At 45.6% G+C, this 12,578-nt stretch overlaps 1 protein-coding gene across 1 annotated transcript; it reads right to left on the bottom strand.

The window, feature by feature from the left end:
• Positions 1 to 5,541: 5,541 nt before the first annotated feature.
• LOC134548017 (uncharacterized) lies at positions 5,542 to 11,974 on the bottom strand. Its single transcript, XM_063392299.1, has 2 exons — positions 11,318 to 11,974; positions 5,542 to 7,925 (listed from the first exon to the last, which is right to left on the bottom strand). The coding sequence occupies exon 2, from the start codon at positions 7,911 to 7,913 to the stop codon at positions 6,402 to 6,404; it is 1,512 nt and encodes a 503-aa protein (XP_063248369.1). The 5' UTR covers positions 7,914 to 7,925; positions 11,318 to 11,974; the 3' UTR covers positions 5,542 to 6,401.
• Between the last annotated feature and the right edge of the window lie 604 nt (positions 11,975 to 12,578).

The raw sequence follows: 12,578 nt of genomic DNA on the forward strand, positions 1-12,578 counted from the left end.
AGCACACTCATACAGTCCAGGACCTCATATATAATTTCTGTAATTTTTTTTTTTTTAATAATAACAATCCTACTGCTAACATGAATTATTTTGGTGCTGTTTATGTATCAGAAAATCCTCACTGTAAGCATCAAAGAGTTAAGTTAGGTATTCATGGCTTCAAAATCCTGTAATTCTCCTGTTTGAACTCCTTACCCGGATGCTGCAGACACATGTCAAGCGACCCATCACAGTCAGTTCTCATTGCTGTTACCTAAAAGGATTCCCTGCTGCAGAACACTCCTGTGCTGCCATAGTAATGGCAGGATACAGAAAACAGACTCTTTTATAACAACAGGAGCTTCATTTATAGTGCACACATACTGTAAGTGCAGTCCTGGGTTTCCTACCAGCATGCCTGAGCTTAATTATACCTGCTGTAGTCCTGAATCACCAGGCAAAGATCTGGAGTAGCACTTCAGTGCCTCCCTGAACTCAAAGAATAGCTGAGATGGAGCCTGCAGACAACTAATGTGCTCCAAGAACAATGCAACAGTCATTTCATGGGGTGAACAGAGGGATTTCAAAGGAGATGCCCCAGAGACCACACATTGTTGAGAAGCCAGAGATACTGTTTTGTGTACTTCTCTCTAACATGTGCACTTGGAGCTAAGCTTTTCAAGATGAAATAAAATATGAAGTCCCCTGGATCAAATTTTAACATTGGGAGGTTATTTGTTTGTTTTTCAGCTGCTGGGTTGGGGTTTTTTCAATGAATACATCCATCATTTTTCTACTTTGTAAATAAGTTTCTTCACAGTTTTCCTTCTTTCTGCAGGTTCCCATGTTTTCTTCATCTTTTGTGTGCTCACTATTGCTGCCTGGCACAAGGGAAAATTTGGGTTAGCATTCTGGTTTTACCCTCCAGAGGTGCTTCTGTAGTCTGAAACTTTTGCTTCTTTTGCAGTCCACCTTTCTTGTCATGCAAAGATGGAAAGTCTCTGGCTCCTGGGCAACTTCTGACTCTCAAGACATTCACGAGTCTGACGCACAAGACTTGCTACCGTCACAAGCAGCACATCTTGCTTGAGAAGGGCAGTACTTGCCATGAGTCAAGGACCCTCACTGGTTTTAGAGAGGAGAGCATCCCTTTCTTCATGTGGTTATTACCACCTCTGGTGTCCCTGCAGATGCATTCAGCATCCAGAATGGGTTTCAAGGCTCTCAACCAAATAAAAATAATTATTTTCCAACTAATTTTTGGGAAAGCTCCAAAATCCTACTTTACTGTGCCCTAACTGCCTCAACCATATTCCAGCATAGGTATTTTTTTTTGCTAGATCAGATAAACAATTAATTTTGTCCATAGCTGCACTTACATACTCTGCTAAACTTCTCAGCTCTTTGTCCTGGTAAAAGCCTTGTTCTACACTAAACTTAACTGTATCTGCTGACTAAAATCTCTCTTCCACGGAATAAAATAACTGTTGAAATTTATTGGAATAGAAATACAGGCCATAGTGAAAGTCACTGACAAGTTACACACAATTTCTGTTTTCATACGGTATTTTAGGCAAACTGTAAGGTAGTCCAGCCTGTACATGACATCTCCAAGACACAGAAAATGGAGAGAGCATATTAAATAATTTTTCAAGGTTTTTTTTGGGACAGCAGACTTATAAAAGTAATATATTCTACAGAAGAAACAAAGAAGGTGCTAGGAGGAACTTCATACAGGGATTTGAAAATCTGGAGATAAGAAGCTTTGTGGTTACCTTACCCTAACTTGAAGCAGCTTCAAAGAATAAACATGTCTTTATGAATAATAAAATATTCAACTATGTTTGACCCTGTAAAAACTTACGCCAGGATTTCCCTTTGGATAAAAAGTAAACACATCACACTTTCAATGTACCTTTCCCAGAAACTCAAACAGAAGCTGTGTTATAACCTCACTAGGAAAGCAAGGCGTCAGTCTGTGCATCTGAAATACTGCTAAACAAAAACACTCAAGGCAAGAAGCTTGAGCAGTGGTGCTTCCATCACCTGAACTGCTTAACTCTTAGCTACAGAGGTCAGGTTTAAACTGTGCCAAGCAGCATCCCCTGGGGCAGTGCCCAGGCAAAGTTCAGGAGACACCACACGCTGTCTGTCATTCCTAATATGTGGTCCGGATTAGACTGCATTAGCCTTGGCTCCCTTCACACACTGTATCTCAACAGGGCTTGCAGAGCCTGAACTGTCTCTGCTGGCCCTTGTGACACATCCCAGACCTCGCAAAAGATATTCTCAGACTTGTAGTATAAATTTACCAACATAGTGATCTGCTCTCATGTTGTTTCAGAAACTTTAAACTGAAAAACAAAAAAGAAAAAACCCCAAACAAACAAAACTCCCACAAAATTATAACTATTTTCTAACAACAAAAAAGCATGGCATGAAGCCCAGAAGGAATCCAGAGCCAAGTGAAGTTTGGTTTCAGCCAAGAGGTAATACTTGGCCTTAAGACCAGAGGAAGGTCCCTTATCATGTTTATTTAGCAGTAGAGAAGCAGTCATTGCATCCTCCTATCCTTTCATCTTCACAACATTAACCAGTAGCAGATGTTAAGAGGAAATGTGTATGAAAAGGTTCCACAGGCACTTCTTTCCAAAGTCTAGAAATCCTCTGGTTTAGGATTTCCAGGTTCAGATGTTGACTCCAGAACACTGTGTTTGATAGATAATTTTGTTTAGTACTATTATTTGGACTAACACACACGTTTGATTTCCACAATGCCTTGCCACAGATGAGCCCTACAACATAATGTTCCATCTCTGTAAAGAAAAAAAAACAACCCCACACTTGCTGCTGTTTTAAAATCTACTGTGCAATTGTTTCATTGGCTGACACCTTGAATTTCTTTTCACTAAGAGTTTATCTACAAAGCTCCTTCTCTCTGAAACTCTTCCATATCTTGGCCAGTACTGCCTTATGTTTCTTATCTTCCCTAATTATATTGTGGGCCTTTCTTGTCCTACTTAAATGCTGTGAATTTTACTGCATACATTAATCAAGGTGTGGGTGATTATATTTTGTTTTAAATATATCTATATAAAACAACATAGATACATTATATGTGGTGGATATGCAATAGCAAGTAATTTGCTTTCTTAATAAGTCTAACATTTCCTAACATTGTACTGCATTTTGACCTCTTGAGCATTGAGTTCTTGTTGTCAGAGAGCTATCACAAGGTCTCCAGGCCTTCTGCTAGGGAGTCATGGATAAATTACAGCTCAGTTCTGTACATATAGAAGTCATATCAACAGTCCATCAACTGTTTTTTTTCTGTCCATTTTTAATAACCTGTAAAGAAACTAATCATTCATTTTAAAAGAATATTAAGGTATAAGAATTTATATCCTTACCTGAAAAATATTGATTTTCCTTTTTACAAACTTTATTGAACCAATTATACTTATCTACAAGAACAAAACACAAACTTTTGTTCATTAAGTAGTTAAACTTCTAACTCTTTCAAATCTGTGATCCTTTGTTGTGCTCATGCCTTTAGGCTGATTCTGCACTACTTGCAAACTATAAATCAAGAGCAGAATAACTCAGATAACATGACTGATCAACTCAATATACAAGCTTCTCCTTACACAACATAGTAGTGGTTATGGAGAAGCACAACTCCCTACCATTAATAGCACAGCTGCAGCTGCCCCTTCTTATTTCTCTGCATTGCTGATAAGAACAGCAGCATTTTCTGACTACTTTGCACTCATGCAAATGACTTCATAAGCAGCAAGACAACGATGAAGCATTCTTTTTTTGACTCGCTCTAGCTTAATGCCCCCTGAGGCTGTACAAGACAAGATTTTGGTCCCACATAACTTACTTTTACATGGAAAAGACAGCAATATATTAAAAAAAAATATTTAAGAAGATTGTGTGAGGCAAAGATTTTAGGTAAGAGCAAAGAAGGAACAAAAACAGGTAAGAGCAAAGAAGGAACTTTCTGTCATGTAATCAGCCTCCCGTGGCTACTAATTGAATTTCTTCAAATAAACATTGCTGCAAAAATACTACTTCAACAGCAAAAATTCCACATGGCAACTCTTTCCCAAACAGGATCAAAGAAGCCTCTATGGACCTATACAGTGCATTCCTGACAGCAAACAGTAATATAACATGTATTTAAAACAACTGAAGAGAGAGCGCATCCAACTTTTATTCAAAAATAATTAATAATATATTTAATTATTCATTGAGTCTTTTTCTTATCAGACTCTATAACTTCTTACTCTGAAACTACAGTTCATATGTAAAATAACAGGAAACTTCTTTGTAAATCGTAATTTGAATATAATTTTATTTCTCTTCTGCTGAATTACATTCTCAGGCAATAACTGTCTTTACTGTATCTTTACTTAATAATTCATTTTTTCATATTATTCAAATGCTTTTGGGGCTTTGGTATTGTGTTTCTGGGGTTTGATTTCATCCATTTCAAATATAACCATTTTAGAGAGTCTCCAAAGAATAAGTCAGAAAGGAGTTGGCATAATAAAATAAAAATGGCACAATAATGGTAAAGAGCTGATTTTTGTAGAGGGCCACTCTGTGAGTTTTGAAAGTTATCATTATCCCTATAGGGCAATACAATTTGAAATTTCTGAAGTTAGTTATACACTTTATAAGGCAATCTAAAGATAAGAAGAAAGACTATTTGAACTTTAAGGAAATGTTGGTGGCATTTAAATGAAGGACTACCCACACCTTCTCATATATTTGTTTCAGTACATTATCCTTGTGTAAACAGGACTGCTAATTTGTTCTTAAAGGTAGGTAAGTATTGAATAAGATTTTTTAAAAAAAATCAGAGAAATAGCTCTTTTTGGTTTTCTAGGTGATCATTGGATCTCAAGATATAAAGGATCTAGGCAAAAAAATGGGATTTAGTTCAGTCTTTCCCCACTCTTTCTTTTAATATACAAATGAGCTATTGTCAGCTGGGACCACTACTTGCTCTTGCAAGACAATGCATAGCCTCATCCTATATTTCTTAACATTCAGGAGAATGTTAGAAAAGGATCAAAGAATACTGAAATTCCAGTGCTGAGGTCAACCCAGGTGAGCCCAGTAAAGGTTAGTTTTTATTTTAGTTCACAACCTGAGGAAAAAAACACTGTTTGTCCTTGATGAAGAGAAGTCTCTGCATACCTGTGTACACCATTCACAGTCCTGCCAGTGGAGCGGAGCCTGCGAGGCTCCCAGACAGGCTACACGTGCAGAACTGTAGGATTTCCATTTCTATTTCTGGATCAGAAGCTGTTTTGTGGTTTGGTATATGACATTGATTGGTACACACTATTTGGATAAGGAGAACAGCTGCAATGGATTCCAAATCCTATTTTCTACTGACCTTAAGACATTCTTTTTCTTGCTGTTTTAAACACTATAAATTTGTGTCCTGAGTTGATGCTGGCCAGATGCCAGGCACCCACAAAAGCCACTTACTGACTCCCCTCTGCAGCCGGACAGAGGAGAGAAAATTTAACAAAGGGTTCATGTCGCGGTGCCGCTACTAAGCCCCTTGGCTTCACCCCGAGCCAGCCCAGGCACCGGAGCAAGCGGAATCCGAGCCGCCCCTCAGCGGAACGAAGGGGTCAGCCCTGTGGGTTCTTGACCCTGGGAGAGACCTGAACGGCAGTAGGATAACTGAAGCGACGCGCTAAAAGCGAGAAAGGAGGATCCAGCCAGCCAGAGAAACCACAACTTTAATCCAACAGAGCACTGTCCAGACCGAAGTGGAACCAGGCTGAACTGGATACCGAACAAAGAAATGCACCAGCTTATATGCTTTCGGGGTAGGGGAGGAGAAATGGGAGTCCCTCTTTGCGGCAACCAATGGAACCTTGACACTTGGGAGATAAGGGGAAGGGTTGCAAGCCTTGAACCAGTTAGGGGATAGGGGAGGGATAACACAGTGGCGGGAAGAGGGGAAAAGGTAACATGTGACCAAGGGGAACTTATGAATTTCAATTAAGGGGGGGTGTACAGAACATACAACATTGTGCAGAACATACAATATAGGACCCACCAGCCTTTCATCTTTTCCACATATCTAAATCCTTCCCACTTGGTAAACCACCCATATATCTTTCAACTTCTCTCTGCCTCAAAACCCTCTTTCCTATATCCTTCTTTTAGCACCCTCTCCTTCTTCCTTAAGTCTCTCTCTTTAAATCCTCTCCCTCGTCTGTCCTTCTTTTCCTTGTCACAGTCCTTCACAGCACCTGCTTGTTCCTGCTTACACTGTCCCAACTTTCTTTGTGGAGTCCAACTGAGGTTTAACATACTGAAATGGGGAAAGTCCAACCATCCACACCACCACATCTCCCCCTTTTCTTTTATTTTTGACCCTGTGAGTCCTATCTCAGATATCCGAATTGAGGGGGGTCCACCAGGTATTCAGAACGTGGGTATGATTCTGCAAACCACTGCTGTTGAGTAGGCCATTGTTCTCGAGGAAAGCTGCGCACTTCTTCCACGATGATTTCAAGCTGTTCAGCCTGCTCGTCCTCATCAACGAAGCTTTCCTCCTCCTCCTTGAACACTTCTGGGCCTACTTCAACGGCTACTCGGTGGACTTCAGCTTTGAGTGGTGATGTGGAGGAAGAAATCAAATTCTGCAACATCTTTTTCATTAGTCCAAGGCTGGCAATAGCAACAAAAAGCACAAAAACAATTAACAGAACAGTTCTAAGAATCGATCCCGTCCAACCCGAGATCCCCCATCCCTTGAACAAATTACTGAGCCAGTCCCCGTATTCTTGCTTGATGTCTCCTATCATGTTTTCCATTTGTTTGAGTGCCTCGCGAGTCCCCTTGGCCCTAGATGTCAAATTAAAGCAGCAGAGCCCCTCAAACTCCTCACACGAGTGACCGTGGAGGAGCAGGAGGTAATCGATGGCTGCACGATTCTGGAGGGTTGCCTGCCTCGTAATTTCCTCATCTTTCAGGAGGTTTGATAGGGCCCTAGAAGTTAAACGGGATTGCTTAGCTACCCAACATTCCAAATGGCCTAATTCTCCGAGGGTCTTAGCAATGGCGACCCACGGCGCAAATACTGTGATTGCGATGCCTTTAGATCTGCTCCAATGGATAATTTCCTCATCGCAATTGTCTGCCAATTTTTTGAGAGAGTAGTCTTCTCTCTTCTTTCTAGAGTGTGCCAATATATGTGCACCATTTGTAGAATTCTGTGTAACCCAATCCAAAATTTGTGATTTGTTGGGTGAAAACAATCCGAGGGTCCCAAAGGTGCACGGGCCTCCGGAGAGGTGAGAGGGGATACCTGCCCATGCGTGGTCTCCGCAAATCAAGAATGTTCCCCTAGGAAGCTGGCGGGGATGGGCAAAGACTTGGGCTGATTTTTGGGGAGGGATTGGAGGATAACTAAAGGACACAGCGTTACACCAATGAGTATTAAAATGGGCTTTGGAGGAGACAAAATGACGGTGGTGACGCTGGACGTGGTCGTTGCGGATATGAAAACAAGATTCGGCTCTGGCGGAACCTAGAAGCTCCAGCTCCTGAGGCTCGTTTTCTAACTTTGGAAGACTTTTAATATAATTGTACCACGCGACGATGTAATGGGCATGCTTTAGGTTATGCTCCATTTTAGCAGCTTCTTGTCTAAGTTTTTGAGCATAACCTAGAAGCATCTTGGGCATCTCACGATCTTTAAATGGGATCCCCACGAGGCAGGATGCCATGGGATTCGCGGCACTCGCTTGGTTGAGACATATGTGGTCTTGGCCCAGTGATTTGGCCAAAACAGCCCAGACGTTCTGTTGTGGCTGGGGGACGAGCCACGCCTGGGCGATGGTCAGGAGACTGGCGAAGAGGACGGCTGAACTGATGGCAGTCTTGGCGCTCATGGTTGGACGGATCTAAACAGAAACTCAGAAAAACAAATCGTTACAAAGTGGGAAATCACAGAAAAAGGGGTCCTCCCAGCCTTCTGACTGCTCCTCCTCTTCCTCTGAGTCACTGGACTCACGCCTTTTGCGGCGGAGAGCCGCGGAGGCGACTTGAGGCTTTTCGTTATCTCGGACTTTTGTTTTTCTTTCGATATAAGGCTTTACCCATCTGGAGGGTATCCACTTCGGCCCGGCATCAGTGGAGACGCAGGCGTACCCGCGCCCCCACGTCAAAAGCGTCAGTGGACCCTCCACTTTCCCTGTTTCGGGAAACCTTACGGTCACCGGCGGATGCTGCTCACTCAGGTCCCAGTCGCGGTTGCTATTGAAATGCCGCACAACGGGCGGATCTGGTTTTTCATAAGAACAATTTAGGAAATTTAACACATAAAGTGCCCTTGCCAATCTGATTGATGGAGTTTCAACCTTCAGGACTGGTCTTTGCTGTTGAAGGACCCGTTTGACGTTCTGATGGGTCCTTTCAACAATGGCCTGACCCGTGGGGGAGTGAGGGATGCCCGTTTTATGCTCAACTCCCCATTGCTGCAGGAAATCTGCAAGCTCCCTGGAAGTATACGCAGGGCCATTATCTGTTTTAATTTCCTTGGGGATGCCCATGAAAGAGAAGGCCTGAATGAGGTGTTGGATGACGTGGGAGGCCTTCTCCCCTGCGTGTGCGGAGGCATAGACTACACCCGAGAAGGTATCAACGGACACATGCACGTACCGGAGCCTCCCGAACGCCGCCACATGGGTGACGTCGGTCTGCCAGATTTCACAACTTCCCAGCCCTCTGGGATTGACTCCGGCGTGCATGGTCGGCACGGAGTGGGATTGACACGATGGGCACGAAGCCACAATCGCCCTGGCCTGTTGCCGGGTGATACGAAATCGGCGGACCAGGGCTGGTGCATTCTGATGGAACAAAGCATGGCTGAGCTGTGCCTGTTGAAATATGTCAGGCAGTGGGGTCTTTGTCACAGGAGCAGCGAGAGCATCTGCTCTCCTGTTGCCCTCTGCAACAAACCCTGGCAAATCGGTGTGCGACCTTGTGTGCATCACGTAGAAGGGGTGCTCTCGGTGGGACACAAGCTTTATAAGCTTCGAGAGCTGCGCATAAAGCGCGTCGTTGGAAACCTGCTGTAATACTGCCTGATCAGCTCTGGACACTACCCCTGTAACATAGGCAGAGTCGGTAACTATGTTTAGCGGTCCGGGAAATCTCTCTAATGCCCTGACGACTGCGGCCAACTCAGCGACTTGAGGCGAACCCTCAACGATTTCAACATCACTGTCCCACTGCTGAGTTTCGGGATCCTCCCAGGTCATCACTGACCTGTGAGAAGCCCCGGACGCGTCTGTAAAAACGGTCAAGGCCTGGAGTGGTTTTACACTTCGGACACTCCTCAATGCCAATTCAAAATTTCCATCCAGATTGAACAATTTGTGGGCCGGCCGATGAATTGAAATTTGGCCCGTAAAAGAGTCCAGAGCGAATTGTAGAGCTTCATTATTTTGAAGCAGAGTTTCCAACATGGGTTTGGTGATCTGGCCCGAGGATAATTTGATGGGGAGATGGATGCACTCAAAGTCACAACCGGCCAACTCGCAAAGGCGCGTACGTGCCTTGCGGATCAGCTCAGCCATGATTTCTTGTGGCCTCGTAAGTCTCTTGGGCCGGTGGTGGCTAAGAAAGACCCACTCTATGATCAGCAGTGGATCTCTCCCCCCGTGGCCCTTGGTGTCATGCTGTGTGGTGTTCGAATCCCACTGAAAAATGACCCCAAAAAGATGCGGGAGCTTACCCAGCACCACGAACCGAAAGGGTAAGCCGGGGTCACATCTGTGCGCCTGGCGTGATGACAACGCCTGTTGTACCTTCTCCAGTGCTTTCCTTGCCTCCGCGGTGAGCGCCCTGGGAGAGCTAAGCTCATCTCCCCCCTTCAATAAATCGAAGAGGGGTGCTAGATCCTCCGTGGAGAGACCCAGCCAGGGCCTCACCCAATTCAACTCTCCGCAGAGTCGATGGACATCCGCAAGGGTCCGGACTGATGTCCGGATAGCCAATTTTTGGGGAACAATGGTCCGCCGTCCGATTTCCAGCCCCAGGTATTTCCAGGGTGGCATCCGCTGAATTTTCTCTGCTTGCAGCTCAAACCCTGCAGCAACTAACAAATCTGTTACGCGTGTGAGGACTCTATCCAGTTCGCTTGTTGTTGGGGCGCAAATGAGGATATCATCCATGTAATGGTGGATGATAACCTCCTCCGCGGCTGCGCGCACAGGACGCAGCAAGGAAGAGACGTACAGCTGGCACATCACCGGGGAGTTCTTCATACCTTGGGGAAGAGCCCTCCAGTGATACCTCTTCCTTGGGGCCGCTCGGTTGATGGTAGGCACCGAGAAGGCAAAACGCGGTGCGTCATCCGGATGTAGGGGAATTTGGAAGAAGCAATCCTTCAGATCAATAACTGCCAGATTCCAATTTCGGGGCAGCATGGCAGGGGATGGCATTCCTGGTTGGAGGGATCCCATGTCCTCTATAACGTTATTAATTTGTCGAAGGTCGTGAAGGAGGCGCCAGCGCCTTCCGTCACTCTTTCGAATGACGAAGACGGGCGAGTTCCAGGGGGAATTCGTTTCCACGATATTACCCTTCTGTAACTGCTCCTCCACGAGCTCCTCGAGCGCCTTTAATTTCTCCTTGGATAGCGGCCACTGGTCAACCCACACTGGATTATCCGTTTTCCAATTCAGTTTGAGGATTGGGCGCTCCTCAGTGACCGCTAGGCAAAAAACCTGAGGGGGGTCTGGGATACTAATTGTGACCCCCCATTGGGACATGAGCTCCCTACCAAGCAGGGGCCGTTCATATTTGCAAACGAAAGGGCGCGTATATGCCAATTGCCCTTTCGGCCCCGTGAATTTCACCATGCGCGCTGATCTCTTAGCCGATTGAAAACCCCCTACTCCGGAGATATTCGCCGGCGCGTCCTCCAAGGCCCAATGTGACGGCCACTCCCGGGTGGGAATGACCGTGACATCCGCTCCTGTGTCAAAAAGAAGACCTTTATTAACGGACTCATCCCCAATGGACATCGTACATTGTATTATAGGTTTTTCTTCTGTGATCCGATGCACTGCGTTGACTGAAAGTGGCCTTTCCTCAGGGTAAACCTGATATTGATCTGGCCTGGTGTGTGGAATTGCCTGGGCCACTATTTGTCCCTTTGGGTGGAAAGCTGGGGGATGAGTGGAACGCAGCCAGACATTGAGGAACCTGGGGTCACCCTTATAGGTCCCCGGGTATACCTCAATGTCTTGCGGAGTGTATTTACAGTCCCCAACAACAATGAACTTACCTTTCCTTTGAAACGGCCAGTCCAGAAGGTCTTCGCAATCCACGCGAACTGGGTACCAGCTGGTATCTCTGAGGTGCGCACTGTGAGTGAGCCTCAACCTGTAAGGTTTACAAAATGGTGTTAACGTCAAGTCCGGGAAAGTTCCCTCCTGGGAAGGGTAAAGGAAATGCCAGTCCGAGATAGTTGTCTTGGTCCAGTGACCCCCGAAGGCGTTGACTGCCTTCTCTTCTGCACTGCCCACCCTGTTGGGGTCATCATGCCGGGTGGGCCCGCACTCCCCCCCTAGTTTTTTGAATTGTGTTCGGAGTCCTCCTGCTGCGGCCGAGGCTTTGCCAGCAAGTTATGCGGGCATTGGCTCACAAAGTGCCCTTTTTCATGGCAGAGGTAGCACTCGACCCGTGCTCTGGCTGGGTTCGACGCTGCCAGCTTGCGAGCCTGTGGGCGACGAAGAGTCGCATCTTCCGCAGCATGCACCTGCCGAGTTCCCTGCTTGCTTGCGGTGGTCATATGTTGAAGCAGGAAAGGGACCTTTTGCTGGCAAACTTGCAGCATCACCTGTAGAGTCCGTGGGGGTTCTGGAGGGAGACTTAAAATCGCTTGTTTGCACACATTATTCGCATTAGCAAAAACAATCTCCTCCAAAATTCTCTTACGGGCAAGCCCGTCCGTTACTTGTATTTCTAAAGCTCTAGTCATCTTGTCCACGAAATCTACAAATGATTCTGTGTCCCCTTGCCTAATCTGGGTGAATGGCGGCAGGGGTGCACGAGGCTGCATCGTGAAAAAGGCTTTGCAGGCCAGGTCTCGCACCCTAGGCAAAACTGCTGGTGGAATGAGCAGTGCCTGAATTTGAGGGGACTCGAAGGAACCTTCTCCTCCCAGCAATTCAACAGTAAGGGGATTACCTCCCTCATCAATTGCTGGGAGTGGCAGGTTCGGCAGCTCTTCCCGCAGGGCTTGCCTAAATGCAGCAAGCCATAATTCAAATTCAGCCGGTGTCATCAGGCAAGAAAATAATTGCTTTAAGTCTGCAGGAAGGGTTGTCGCAGCTGCTAGGTCTGCCTGAAGGAGGCCGCGGAAGTACGGGCTCTCTCTCCCAAATTCTTTGTGTGCCTTACATAAATCTCGAATTATAGTTTGTGAAAATGGCTGCCAATTCGGTTTAGGGTCGCCACCCCCGCGAGCCCTTCGGTAGGTGACAGGTGCAGCTGAGAGATGCACTTCCTGGTTTCCATCGCTGTTGTCTTCCGGTTCCCTACCG

Source organism: Prinia subflava, chromosome 3, assembly GCF_021018805.1.
Source record: "Prinia subflava isolate CZ2003 ecotype Zambia chromosome 3, Cam_Psub_1.2, whole genome shotgun sequence".
Classification (NCBI taxonomy): Eukaryota; Metazoa; Chordata; class Aves; order Passeriformes; family Cisticolidae; genus Prinia; species Prinia subflava.